We start from the raw sequence: 14,453 nt of genomic DNA, 5'->3' as shown, positions 1-14,453 counted from the left end.
AAAACCCGTCTGCTGCGCTGTACGTGACTAATACACCTACATATGAAAAACGAAAAAGATCCTGGCTATTTTTACAGATTGAATCACCAGCATCGCGCAGTACGTATGCACACACGGGAAAATAAGCAGAAGAGCAGCGAATTGATTGCCGTTTATCGACTACGTCAGAGCCGCGTATACGAGAGAGAGAGAGAGAGAGAGGATGATGAATAATAAAGTTTTTCGCTCTCGATGCCTGCGGCCGAACGGAAATTACACGGCAGATGTCGCTGGCGTCGCTGAATTCGTGCGCGCGCGAAACCGAGTTGAGCTGCGAGAATGGCCCGCGACGACACATACGCGCGTGTTTCATCCATGTGTGTTTTCTGCTCCGTTTGGCAGTAGAGCGCAGTAGCAGTAGAACCAGTCTTTCTCGCGCACGTTTGATGGGCGGCACTAATCCTGTACTGGCATCGAGCAGCAGCAGTAGACTGGACGCAGCTGCCGAGAGGGACACGAAAATCGCCTACTGCTACTTTTCGGCGTTGTCTGTTTACGCGCGCGCGCTTCAGTCGGCCCCCTGCGTACACAAAGGGAGAGACAGTAGAGCGTTTACAAGTGCATATCGCGGTAAGCGACGAGTCGAGACGTGCACTCCGTGCAACGGTCGCTGATTAGCATAATCCACAGCGCTGCGGAGAGACAACGCGAAAATGGGTGAGTCAGAGAGTCAGTTATGTTCGTTTTCCTCTTATCTCGCGGCGGTTACCTGTTATCAGGCTTGGCATTGACACTCGAAATCATGCTCGTTGCGAGATTGAACGCGCGTTCAACGCTTTTTCTGTCAGAAAAACACTTCGCACAGCCTTGGACTCTACTTTGATCTGATTGCTCGCTATCCTCTGGTTTAGTCATACCACGATGACTGCGAGCTGTTGTGAGCAAATTGTTGTCCTTGGCGAATTTATATGTGGAATTCTGGGTCTCTCTTGCGTGGAGAATGTCAGTGAGATCGCTGGATTGTAATGGTTTTTTGTCTGTCTTGGGCAAAATGGGCACAGCCGAGCAAATTGTCATGACACCAAAGTGCAAGACTGCAAACTCCACGACATTGATCATCGAGAGGAAGAAGCAGGCTGTTGAGCCTGCTGTCAATGGAACTGAGAATGACGTTCATGTGGCTGGGGGAGATCACAAGGGAATTGTTATTAATAAACAGATGAATGGTGAGCATATTCTAGATCATTCGCGTTTTGAGTGTTTCAGTGAATTTCAAAATCTTACACTTCTTCTACCGCATTGTTTTTCAGCCAACAATGATGTTGCAAAGCCAGCACACTTGTCTTTGCAATTCAAAGTATTCTTAGTTAGCGCACAAACTGGTAAGCACACTCAGGAGCAGAGAATTTTGAACTTCTGGTTCAGTGAGAACTTATCAGTTGAAACCCAGCCAACTGTAGCACAAGAGTTTTTCAGAGAACTTGTCAGTCCTCAAGAATTTCCAAGAGGTAAGGCTTTTAAATAATTGCTCTGCTCAATTCCATATTAAATATATAACTCTTTTTTCACAGACTATGTTGGATTCATTAAAAAAATCATGAAATTGGTACAACACAAGTATCCTACTATTGATCGCATTGAGGTGGAGCTAAAACAAATAGAAGAACCCATTGAATTGCCTGTTAGACCACGTATGTATACTTTGATTTATTTTTAGACAATTGTTTCAATGTCTTTGCAAGAGTAGAATGGAAAATTATCTGTAAATAAAGTAGTGGTTCCAGAAGTGTAACCCTAACAATATTGATCAAACAATAGTCAGGAGAAATTCAATTAATCTATATAGGTCACATGCAAATGTATATAGGAGTATCTGTTCAATATTTTTGTCTGTCGATTCTTAATCAATATTTTTTACACAGATATTTTTACATTCAAAACGAATTCAATTTTTATGCTAAAAAAGAATTTTAAAATTTATTTTTAAAACCCACTACCTCTGTTCAATTAATGATGCAGAGTTCACTTGCAAGACTTCGTTTGATATTATGCTGGTTACATCCCTGACGTGTCGCGTCTTGACCGGAATTTAAACGCGCCAAAAGTGGCTAAAGAATAAATTGTAAATTTTATTTTTTATTTTTCAGTATCCACAGATGAAACCATTTTAGGAGGCGCTCAAATAATTGAACTGACAACGGAAAAGATTCTAGAATTAATTGAATCTGCTTATCCTAATCCGCTAACTATTTACAATTTAGCAGAGTATGTTTTATAACTTATTGAGCTTCATTCAATTTCTACTTAAATTTTTACAATAATTGAGATTATCGCAAACTAGGGATCATGGCTGGGATGCCGATGCCGTGGCAGAAAAACTGGCTGAACTACAAAAGAAAGGCCTTGTCGTGGCGATGGAAAATGGAGCTTTTACAAGAGTTGTTCACCAAGATGTTCAAATTCAGGTGAACACGAAAACAAAAATTATGCGCATTTAAGTACATGCTGAAAATTTGACGTATTATTAACGTAATTATTACCTTCTTAGGTCGTCAAACAAATGCCTACAATGGCGAGTGCGAAGCAACCAACCATAGCTATAATTACAGCTCAGTACTGCGAAAAACTCGCCGTGGATTCGATGATAGAAAACAAAGAGACGTTTGTTCGATACACTACAGTTGGTGAGTACAATATTATCTATATCGTAAAGATAACGAATTAACCTTGGAATACAATAACGGTCATTCTTCAACTTCTAGCTATAAAAATTTATTTGCATATAACTTTATCTTAAATTGCAAATGTAATCGATAATCTTTCGCGTGAATCTTTAGGATGCGACAAAGAAGGAGAACTTACACTGACTAACACTCTCAGTAATGAAACTTCCAAACACCCACGTGTGACTCGGCGTACCCGTTTCGGTAAAGTTAGCGTTAAAATGACGCGAGGCGTGATTTTCGTCGCTCATCGCTTACGTGACGTCCACTCTACCATGATTATTATTTGTTGCCTCAGCTACTTGTGACATAATTACATGAATAAGAAAATTGACTTTCACACTTATTTGAAACGAGACTACTTATACTGTTACATATTTATTGCCTTGGTAGTAAAGTTTTTATCTTGTAACACATTTTTGATAGACCAAAAATAAGCTATATAACACAAAGTTACAAAAAAACGTACAGGAAATCACATCGAGTCTCATTTCAAATATCTGAAAATTAAATTATACAGGAAGAATGACATCATCTTTGCCAGTGCTTATTTCGAACATCTCGTCAGTCTAATGTAATTTAGCTGTTTACGAAATGACGACTTATCGGTTTGGTCTTATAAAAAAGCAGATGCGCAACTTGTTTTTATATATAAATTTAAATAAACATTGGCGAAATCACTGTCATTCGAAAAAAGCTATTCGCCGTGTGTCGCTTTTGGAATCATATAATACAGGAAGTCAACGGTGATGGGAACACATCAACTCGCCCCTTTCCAGCATATAATTGCGTCCATTGTGTATGTGTGTGCGCGCCTATACAAACAGCCTCTCCTTTTCTACACGATTTCCTTTCTCTGCATTGCATAATGCAATTATCACGAATTATGTCTATGAATAGATATAAATTATGAGAGCTACCGTTTATAAGTACTATCTTTTATAGCTCCGAAATTTCTCGGAACGTTAGCGATAGCCCCGCTTTAATAACTAAGTCATTCAGAGAAATTAGGCTCTCTCATCACTGCGGAAATCGTGTAGAAAATATACTCTCCGAATCGATCTGATGATGCCATTGTTTGATATCTCTACAGGCGAATCCAACGTCTACACCCTGGGCGACATCGGAGCGCACCGTATCGTTTGCACGAAGTTGCCGACGGTGGGTCACACCCGCGAGGCCATGACCGCAGCTGGAAACACTACCACCAGGTTGCTGGGTACCTTCCAGAAGGTCGACTACGTCTTCCTGGTAGGCGTCGGCGGAGGAGTCCCGCATTACACCGACTATAAGAAACACGTGCGACTCGGTGATGTCGTCGTCTCGTACCCGTCTAGGCTCAACAACAAGTTCGTCTACATGTACTGCGAGAGTGCCAAAATGCACGACGACGGAAGCTATCATTTCGAGACGAAGGAGTATTGCCCGACGAACCTCGGCCTCCAGGATATCGCTGCTAATCTCAAGAAGCAGGTGCGTGTAGGAAGCTAATAATTCTCCACTCGAATGCCGATCGTGCTACCGAGCTGTATTTTCGTCTCTTTAATTGAGTTAGGATACGCATTCGCTTGAATATTAAAGAGCGATTACGTCATGCCGCCAGCAATCTAATCAATACAGAAATTTATGTCATCGTCGTTACTTTTTACGAGCGTCACTGAACAGATTTTTTTAAAGTTTTACTTAATAACGAGTCATTGTTTATTATGTTAACTGTTTTGATTTTTACTGAGTGAATTGTAATTAATATAAAAATATACGTTTTTCAGGTAAACGATAGCGAAGGATTCAATCCACCTTGGCAGAATCATATGCGTGAAGGTGCCAAAAATTTAGCCTCGCAATCCGAGCATAACTTCGAATCTCCCCCAGTAGAGTCTGATAAACTTTATATGAATATCGGAGAAAGAGACGTCATCGAAGTTGCACACCCAAGTGCTCCTAAAGGAGATGCTACTTACGCAAGGTATACCATGCGGTATTTCCTTTTATGTCATGTCTTATCAAGCTCTGTTTGTTTTGTACATACAATCTCTAAATATTTACGTATTTAATCCGTGAATAACCTATTTAACGATATAATTTTTTTTTCACAGAAATGATGGATGTCCTCAAATACACTTGGCTCCCGTGGCCTCAGGCCGACGAGTCGCTCGCGACGACCAGTTGCGCCAAAAGTTTGCCAGCCGTTTCGGTATTCTCGCTTACGACACTGAGATGGACGCCGTAGTGGACAGTATCCTTGGCAATTGTCGCGATAGCTTTGCAGTCGTCCGTGGCATCGCTGACTATAAGGATGGTTCGCGCGGTAAGGAGTGGCAGCCTTACGCCTCGCTGGCCGCGGCAAGTGTCGTCAAGGCTATGATCTGCGCTATGGATCCGCCCTCGCCGTGCAAAAAGTAATTTCAGTCGACGAAGTAAATAAACGTGTTCTTGCTAGTGAAAAGTTATAGTCAGGAGGTTTCGGTCTAAATATTCAGGAGAGGTCGACTTCTTTGTTCATTTGTCGAACGTTACGGGTAGCTTTTTAAAAATGTCTTAAAGTATGACCCTTTGCGCGTAAAAATAATCAAAGATGTATTATTAAGATACTGATTTAGAATCAAAGATCGAATATCAAAAATATGAACGCACATTTTACTTCGATATACACTTTATAGTGATTATATTAATCGTAGAGAAGAAATGGGCCTGTTTTTTAAGAAAGTTTTAAAATTATTATCAGAATAAGGTTCATCATATCGCACTAATTATATGAGAGATAGGTAATGATATCTAAAAGAAATTTAGACTGAAACTCCAATAAGGAATTTAGCAGCTGTGCTGCTAACAATGATTAGATAGTTCATAAAACTTCAATCCTCTTGTTGTACTCATAAGTGTAAATACGATTTTATCTTCTATAAAGAAAAGAGACCATTTAATCTATGAACCAAACATAGATTTTTCTTCTTAACTTTTTATCTGGTATTGCATAGTTTAACGGTGTTTTGACATTTTTTTATTTTGTACTTTTGTAATAAGATTTGTGACATCTGATGTTGTTTCTACTGACTTAACAATAATCGATTATTGTACTTTGTATTGATATTAGTATAACTATGATTGATGTTCCCATTGAGTATAGGGTTCAGCATTTTATGCTTTGTCAAATTTATATGCATCAAAATGTGTGCTTGTACCCATACATTATCATAAAAAATTTCGATATAATACGTCCTTCAGTATTTCAACTGGTGCCGAATATCACAGAGTCTTTTATAGAATGTTTTTAGTATTTATGATGACTTTTCAAGTATTGACATACATTTCAAACTACTTGGATTAAAAAGGCATAATCGAATTTACATTACACGAGGACGAATCACCGGATAAAGAGTTAAGCGCAGGGGTTTTAGGAAAACATACTTCGCAGCATTCATCGATCCTCGCTTGTTACTCGTTATTTAACCGGATCGTAGAATGTGATAAACACTTGGCATTGACTTGCTATTTCCAATATATATTTAAATTAATTTATTTAATATTTAGGTATAAGTGACGATTGCTGATTTAAATCATAATAGTCTATGTATCTGCGATAAAGTAAAGCATAGGCATATATACGTGCCAATGTATTTCAAACATTTATGTGAAACCGTTGCAAAGAATGTTTTATTGTGTAATTTATTTTAGCAAAGCTTCTCTAGTATTAATTTCTTATCGCAACAAATGTAACTCAGTTCTGCGTACAAATATTTTCGTTTTTATACAAGATAATTATATATGCATGTTGCTTCATTGCTTCTTTCGAGAAATAATTTTGTTGCTAAATCATATAATAAGCCTTGTTCAGATAAATAATCAAATATTAATATTCACTAAGGGGCGTCGACGCTTCCATAAATCGTACACGTTATACGATATAGAACGCACACAAGTTCCAAAGATCCTGTGCTCAAACAGAGCATCTGTAGATGTAGGCCAAATATCGATAACTTTTAAGATTATATAGACAAAGTATATATAATTAAAAAAGATATCTGTAACGCACTGAACTTCGGATCTTGTCATTGTACAAATCTAGTCGCCCTGCCACCGATCGTCGGTTTCAAGGACTGACTTTGCATTTCATTTATACTGCTGTTTTTTGTTTTCGTGTGTCATTTTTTTTTATGACTTGAATAAAATGTTTGATTTCACATCGATAATTTATTACTCTTGAACTTGAATAAAATTCCTCCTTGAGCGTGATTTTTTCGCCCTAAAATGTATCAAAACAAAGTTTAAATTCATTCATCTTCAGTTCTTGTCACCTTCGCTCTTGGCATATACGGTCCATTTACCGACATGTACCTTAATTAAAATAATAGCGAACTTAGAAGAGTGGATCAAAAAAGAAAGACCACAATCTGTGGCCAAGAGAGAGCTTAACTGCGAGTATAGCGCGCTTAAATGCGATTCTATGAGCTATTTTGTAGAGAGTACAGTCAAGACATACATATATATATATATATATATATATATATATATGATATAATATATTGCTGTTACGTATTCCAAACAAATACATTTTATCGCATATATTAATTTATTGTAGTTGAATGAACGCTCTACTTGCGTACGTTCATGAGACGGAGACATGTATGAAATGGTTGATCTATATATAATTCATTCTCAAAATAAACGTTCGATAAGAGTATAACGCAAAAATTTTGGCGAATTAATTTTCATACCCTTATTCTTCATGACAGCAACAATCAGAATTTTCTTCGGTACTGTCAGCTTGCGATTCAGGAAACGCATAATCTATGAACTGGCATAACACGATGAAGTAATGGTTCTATTTGTAAAAAATTAATTTCAGGATGTGAAGCAAAATTAAACTCACGTTTGCTTGCTTAGATTCGATTTGAGCTCGAATATAAAAAGCTTGACGAATGGATTTTGCGACAAGGCTAAACAAGGTCTTATTTCTCTTGTATTCCTCAACTTCGTACTTATAGCTAGTAGAAATACGATTAGTTTCTTCTTTGTACTCTGCGGACAACGTTGCGAATTGCGTCATCATATTTTCATATGTTCTCTCTAACTCTTCGTTCTCTTGTTTTTGAGTTTCTCTAATAGAGGGAACAACTTTTTCTTCTGATTCTCGACTTTTAATTATTGGCGCTAACTCATTCTTTATACGGCAATGAATACTTTTTATCTGTAAATACAGTCGATCAGCAAAAACAATTAGTTTTAGAACTGTTTACCGACTTGCCTTCTCCAATTGTCTCTGTCTAATAATTTGCAGGTTTTCGTGCTTCTGCAAGAGGTTGTTAAAAGCCTTTAACAGATATTTGACTTCCGCTCTGTGCATTCTTAACTCTTCTACAAACAGGCAGTTTTCGCGGGAATTCGCTTTGACGGAGTTGAAAATTTGTCTTTTTTCACTTTTCGAAAGTTTGTGACAAGTTAAGACACTGTCGTTTTCGCAATTCTTAAGAATGCGATCTACCTGTACCAAAATTTTTCTATAAAAATCAATTTTTTTTCTAATACAATATTAACAATAATTCGGTGTATTATATGATATAACCTTAACAATTTCTTTTTGCACTTTTATCATAACTTTTTCGAGGCTTCGATTGCAGTCTTTGTAATTGTTACACTTCATTATGAATTTTATAAAGAATATACTTATACTTATAAATTAAAACATTCTAACCGATTATACCGACAAACTATACATAAGTTCCAAACTGCGTCGAGATTTTACAGATGGGAAGGTTAGTTTTCCAAATTTCTGATTGGGAAATTGCAATATCCACTTTTCGATGCGGATTATGTACATGGAAATCCATTTTGAGTTACATTGATTTAACGTGGATTTGATTCGCATTCTTGAATAATTTTTAATTTGATAAGGTAGATTAATAATTCTTGTCTTATTCGTAATATCTTTCTTCTTTTGCGTCTGGGAATGCGAGGCATATAATTGGTATAGCCAAGGACAGAGATATATTCAGCGTCTTTTTTGAGAGGACTTTTTGAGAAAGAATCTCTAGCGTTTCTAATAATTCTACTGTTAGGCAAACCGTACATGAGGTGTTATTGGTACGTCGATGTAGGACTTTCATTATCTAAATCAGGAACATGTTTCTACAAAGATCTTTATTTCTAGTAAAAATATTTACAATGATTTGGATGTTTTATACTGCACCTTATAACAATTTCTTTTTGCACTTTTGTTGTAAGTTTTTCAACGCTTTGGTTGCAGTTTTTGAAATTATGACATTTCGTTATAAAATTTATAAAGTATATTGATATGTATATGTATACAAATAGGACGTGTTTATGAAATAAATCAACACGGCTATTTCACGTTTTACATAACATAAAAATAATAAAATATGCACAGAGTTTCATTTGTGGGTTTAAAGTTCGAGATAACGTCAACATAGCGTTAGCTGCATTTTCTTTCGTATAAAAAAATCAATCAATAAAACAACTTACTTTTCGAAAAGCTGAATAAAAAGCGTACAGTTACATTCAACGACTATATAATTATAGTCGACAATATATATGTACATATACTCATATGAACTTCTCTTATGAACGAGTAAACATTTTTATCCGCGTTTCTCCAACTTGGAGCATATTATTTATTATTGCTGACTTCTGAATCCTTTCTTTTCTCCTGTCCATTCGGCTCAGTTCCAGGTTTCATCGCCACAAGCTCCTCTCCCTCTAGTTCAGCCTCTTCAGCTTTCTTCGCGCTTCGTTCCCTCGCGTAATGATTCCAAGGCTGCTCCTCCGAGGTACCCCATATCAGATGAACGAGGCAGCTGAGACCGAGATTCACCGCGGATATGAGGAAAACCAAACGCCATTGTCCAATCGTTTGCTGAAAAATTATAAGTGATCATAAAATTTAAAAACTATAAGTCAAAATAAACAGTGAACGCGATAAAAACTCACGTTATCATTGGTGAGCATGCCGACGACTATCGGCGACAAAAATCCTGTAGGCGCCGTCATCAGATTATTGATGCCGAAGAGTATGCTTGCATAATTAGGACTAAGATCGACGAATGACGGTATGGTACCGGACGAGATAGCCCCGTTGATCGCGGTACCGGAGATCATGAAAAAGGCCGCGAAAATAGGCGCGCAGCCGCTGAAGCTCAAGCCGATCGTCAGAATGCACTGACCACCGGCGCAGACAAAGTTCGCCAATTTCCGGACTCCCGTGAGGCTCATCCTTTTCGTGCGCAGTAGCCAGTCCGCTAAGATGGAGAAGACGTAGGAGAAGGCCATGCGAGCGATGTGCGGCAAGCCCGAGAGCATACCGGTCTGTTGACAAAATTTTTTTTGGTCAATTTTTTTTTTCTCACGGACTCCTTTTCATGCATGCGGACTTCATTCGTTCATATGAGGCAAGAATTTATTTCTGAATTTGTTTATAGAAAACGAACCGCTTGGATGTTCCAGCCCTGGACGTAGTTGAAGTACGAAGGCGCCTGGGTCATGAAGGTTATAAAGCCCCAGAGTCCGCCCCAGTGTGCGAGTATCGTGACCCAGAATGGACCGGAGGTCAGTATGGCTTTCCACGGAACCTTCTTGCTCTTCATGTCGCTCGACTCGTTGTGCTCGTCCGTCGACTCCGCCAAGCTCTTCAGGATGTAGTTCTTCTCGTCGTCGGTGATTCGCGGGTGTTGACGAGGCGAGTCGTAGACCAGGAACAGCCAGAATACGTACCTGAAAGTGCGTTTTTTTTTCGTGTAATTGCGGGCGATTAAAGCAGATGAACGCGAATGGACAATTATTAATGATTGATCTCTTTTTAATCGGATCGCTTCAATTATAGACATTTAAACGTCCCCTTATTACGTTTTGAAAAATGTCGACCGCAATCATACTTTATCTTTGACTCTCCATAAAAAATAATTGGAAAACTTCTTGAGTTTTCCTGCTCACGGCTGTTAAGTCGTCTTTGGCGCTTTACACACATATTCGAGTAATGTAGTGAGCAGATTTATGATTGCGTCTGCAGTTATTATCCTGAACTGCAGTTTTCCAGTTTTGATGCTTCGCGCCTTATCATCGTTCGGCTAATACATGGATACGAAATTTCAAAACGTTGATATTGAACCTTGAACGTCTGAATAAGAAAAAAAAATGGAACTTCGCGATATTATTTTAGGACGTACCAAACAAGACCGAGCATGGAGGTGATGTAGAACACAGCTTCCCAACCATAGGCATCGATGATACTAGCGCACAGTGGATAAGTAATAGCCGCTCCAACGGAACTACCTGCGAATCAAAGCAGGCTAAGCTGATAAACCATGAATTTGATTAAGTCGCGATTAAGTTTCGCGAATCGCTATCCTCAAGCTCATCTCATCTCACCCAGGTACGAGCTGACGAATCGGCTTCGCTCGTTCGGCGGTATCCACTTGGCCGTCATGTCGTGCATCGATGGCCATACGATCCCCTGTATCGATAATCAATATGTATTGCACTGGTGATGATAATCGAATTTTGACGTTCGACGCTACTTACGGAAAAGAAGCCCTGAAGCAATCTGAGAAAAATCAGACTGTTGAGGCTGTAGTGGGTGGCGACGGGTATGAGAAAGCCCACGAGAGCGACGAGCAAGTTTCCCATGCCGAAGACAATTTTGGTGCCGTACTTGCGGGCGAGAAGACCTCCAGGAAGCTGCGACAACCAGTGTATCCAGTAATAGGCGCCGAGAACCAGACCCTGCTGGTACTCGTTCCACTGGAAGCGATCGTTCCATTCATCCTTCTGTGGCATGCGAAGAGGTTCGATTTTAAAAATAGAACTTGAAGTTCGTTATCAAAGATTCGTGTATAATATTACCGAAAGCATAGTCGTGCTGGTGAAATTCTGACCAACCACGGAGGTAAAGTTAGCTGGATCATGGTAATTGTGAAGGCTGGTGTTTCCGGGTGTCTGTTCCTGCAGACACTCGGAAGCTGCGGCGGACTTCTCGTGGGGAACGACCATCGTGACGATCGCCAGGTTCAGGTTGATCCTCAGCATGTAGTTGGTGCCGAATCCCCAAAATACCAGGATCCATAGTACCCGCCGACAGGAGATGCATGATTTATCTGAAAATTAGTTGAGATGATTTTCGAACTCATTTCTTCATACAAAATGTTCCTTATTGTGCTTCTTTTTACTTTGGTACTTCGACCTTTGTGATATTACTCTGAAGAGATAAACAGAGCGTTTCAAACATTGATAAATATTTATGTCAACAAACCTTTTGCTCGTAGAGATAGATCGAGTTTCCTTTCTCATTGAAAATATAGAGTATTTGTTAAATTGTTATTCTTCACTTTATCGGAAAGGAATACGCCGTGATTTTATAGCCAAATGTGAAAAATTTTGCGCAAATGCACTTGTTTGTAGGATAAAGAGTACGAGAGATTGAGAGCTATATTGATTTACAAATCATTTCTTGGTAGAGAGGCTTTGGAACAGTTGGCGGCGATATGGAATTTTCGGAACTACTCATAATATCATGTTGATTTTACTGATGATTACAGATGTTTTGCAAGCTTTTTATATATAGCTGCCAATAATATTGTATTTTAAATGATTTTTTAGTGTAAATATTGCATTATACATTTTCTCAATCTCTTATACTGTAGGAGAGATAATTTTTGCGTACTCACAATTTATTGTAATTTAATTCCAATTAGTCAAGTATGTGTAATCAAGATTCCTATAATTAACTACACCAATAAACAATTGTTGGAAAAATCGTCACTTTCATCAATCAACGCTCCATTTAACTGTACCAAAACAATTTTCAATCATCATAATTCTGACACGATTATAATTTTTTTTTTTGACTAAAGTCTGCGCTACCATATATCATAAGGTTTATCCTGTGACGATGACTGGCAAACACTCTGTTTAAAAAGATAAGATCGGCATCTCGGTAATAGTCCAAAGTCGTATATGAAGCAATCTCGCGGATTTCGTGACGAAAAGCATATATAGACCTAACCGTCGGCACACACAACACACACTGTTCGCCCTATTCGCTCGCAGAAAGCTCTCCCGTCATCCAAGGGCATCCTCGCGATGTATCAATGATATCATTGTTTCAATTAAGCCGCATTCAATTTATATCGTAAGCGCCCACTTAATTCGCGCTGGCCCCGCGCGCGTACGCACTCGATTAAGGTGCAAAACGCTTCCAAACTCTATTAAAGGTCGGCCGTTGAAGAATGCCAATTTGTTTTCGGGAACAAACTGAGTATGCGTATATGTCTCTATGGATATTTTTTAAAAATTTGTATTGAAACTTGACTTTTTTAAATTTTAAACTATAATGATGGTAGGTATCGCGAATAAAAGCAAAAATTAAAAAAGAAAGTAAACTATTGAAATTTTCTGTCAACTCGAATATCGATCGTCATTTCTTAGAAATGAGCTGTATACTGTACCTACTAACGAACAGGTGCAGAAGCAATCATAAACAAAGTGACGAAGCGAATTATGATCGCGCACATTATTTCACTAAACTGTATACTCTAGCCTACTTATATCAATAACTACTTCACAAGCTTGCAAAAAACTTGACCACAGGGAATGTCGTCGCTAAAAACACTATTTTTCTATTACATATAACTTTTAAAATAAAGCTTGTAATGAAAAACCAAGCTTGTAGCGCTCTAGTGTTAGGTTTAATAAATTATCCTACCAAGGGAAATATCGATCGGACATTTTGTTTTTCTAAAAGTTTGGAAATAAAAAACACCCCGTGGCGGATTCGCGAGGCTTTAGCGCCGACATCCCCTTAACATATATCTAATAAAATAAAAAAAAAAATACCGCGTCAACATTAGCAGACCATACAATGACACTCAGGACTCACCTTTTGTCATAGCTACGCCAATTGGGACTGCGTGTTCGCAAAATTTCTCCGGCTCAATTCCGCAGGTTATCCGGAGCGAGAGACGCACGGACGTGTTGTATAGAAAGCGCGCGCGACGAGGAGACGAGCGTTTATCTTTCAAAACTGTCCTTTGCTTCAATATAATCAACACGATAAACTCTCTCGAGGCACGTAAATCGCTATTCATGGAAAAAATGCTAAACTTGTGCGGCGACTCTCAAAGACTCAGGGAGAGAGAGAGAGGGGGGGGGAGAAGGGGGAGGAAGAATCGCCGCTTTATAATCGCGATTTAATATATTAAGCGAACATTATATAAAACTCGAAACGACACTGGCCGCGATCTTGTGAACTCGCGCGACAGTCGCATCATCAGACTAGTATTACGTTGCGTTATCTCTCTCTCTCTCTCTCTCTCTCTCTCTCTTTCTCGTGTGTCGCGATTAGTTATAATAACTTCAACTTCCGTCGCGAAAACTGCACAACACGAACATTAAGAAATTGAAAAACTTTCGCGGACGTGCGCGCGCGCGCCCTCGATCGTCAGCGGAAAATTAAAGCGACGAGAGAGATGAGGATCGCGCGCGATGAAAAAATCCACGCGTAAACCGAATACTATAGACTGCTCTAGCCGTCCTGCAGCAGCGGCAGCAACACACACGACACAACAGTCGATGCAGCTTATATGCCTTCGGTTTTGAACCCCGCGGAAGCGCTAGCTTATATAGTTTAACGAGAGCATCTATCTATATGTATACACGTGTGTATGTGTGTACACACGATTTCCTTTAGGCCCCTCAGGAGACACGCGCGTGCGAGTGAGAGAGAGAGGGAGAGAGAGAGAGAGA

At 39.0% G+C, this 14,453-nt stretch overlaps 2 protein-coding genes across 6 annotated transcripts; one reads left to right on the top strand and one right to left on the bottom strand.

Moving 5' to 3' along the window:
• Window positions 1–284: 284 nt before the first annotated feature.
• Window positions 285–6,896, top strand: LOC100122198. Of its 2 annotated transcripts, XM_016981861.3 has the most exons (11): window positions 285–696; window positions 1,041–1,205; window positions 1,290–1,487; window positions 1,551–1,670; window positions 2,127–2,244; window positions 2,321–2,444; window positions 2,528–2,663; window positions 2,817–2,906; window positions 3,796–4,175; window positions 4,472–4,668; window positions 4,799–6,896. In XM_016981861.3, exons 1-11 carry the CDS (start codon window positions 693–695, stop codon window positions 5,103–5,105), a joined length of 1,839 nt encoding a protein of 612 aa, XP_016837350.1. In that variant the 5' UTR covers window positions 285–692; the 3' UTR covers window positions 5,106–6,896. The 2 variants fall into 2 exon arrangements, with proteins under 2 accessions (XP_016837350.1, XP_016837351.1); XM_016981862.3 differs by lacking the exon at window positions 2,817–2,906 and having other exon boundaries at window positions 296–696; window positions 4,799–6,883.
• Window positions 6,897–8,829: 1,933 nt separating this feature from the next.
• On the bottom strand, window positions 8,830–14,296 carry Na-pi-t (Na[+]-dependent inorganic phosphate cotransporter). 4 transcript variants are annotated; one of them, XM_032596330.1, is made up of 9 exons: window positions 14,222–14,296; window positions 13,588–13,787; window positions 11,556–11,806; window positions 11,235–11,480; window positions 11,082–11,166; window positions 10,880–10,985; window positions 10,145–10,427; window positions 9,648–10,022; window positions 8,830–9,573 (listed from the first exon to the last, which is right to left on the bottom strand). In XM_032596330.1, exons 2-9 carry the CDS (start codon window positions 13,595–13,597, stop codon window positions 9,328–9,330), a joined length of 1,602 nt encoding a protein of 533 aa, XP_032452221.1. In that variant the 5' UTR covers window positions 13,598–13,787; window positions 14,222–14,296; the 3' UTR covers window positions 8,830–9,327. The 4 variants fall into 4 exon arrangements, with proteins under 4 accessions (XP_032452221.1, XP_032452220.1, XP_032452222.1 ...); XM_032596329.1 differs by having other exon boundaries at window positions 13,993–14,262; XM_032596331.1 differs by lacking the exons at window positions 13,588–13,787; window positions 14,222–14,296 and adding an exon at window positions 12,377–13,080.
• Between the last annotated feature and the right edge of the window lie 157 nt (window positions 14,297–14,453).

The sequence above is a fragment of the Nasonia vitripennis genome, chromosome 2 (assembly GCF_009193385.2).
Source record: "Nasonia vitripennis strain AsymCx chromosome 2, Nvit_psr_1.1, whole genome shotgun sequence".
NCBI classification, from domain to species: Eukaryota; Metazoa; Arthropoda; class Insecta; order Hymenoptera; family Pteromalidae; genus Nasonia; species Nasonia vitripennis.
The sequence above is the reverse complement of the archived record's forward strand: the minus strand, read 5'-3'. Positions and strand labels throughout refer to the sequence as shown.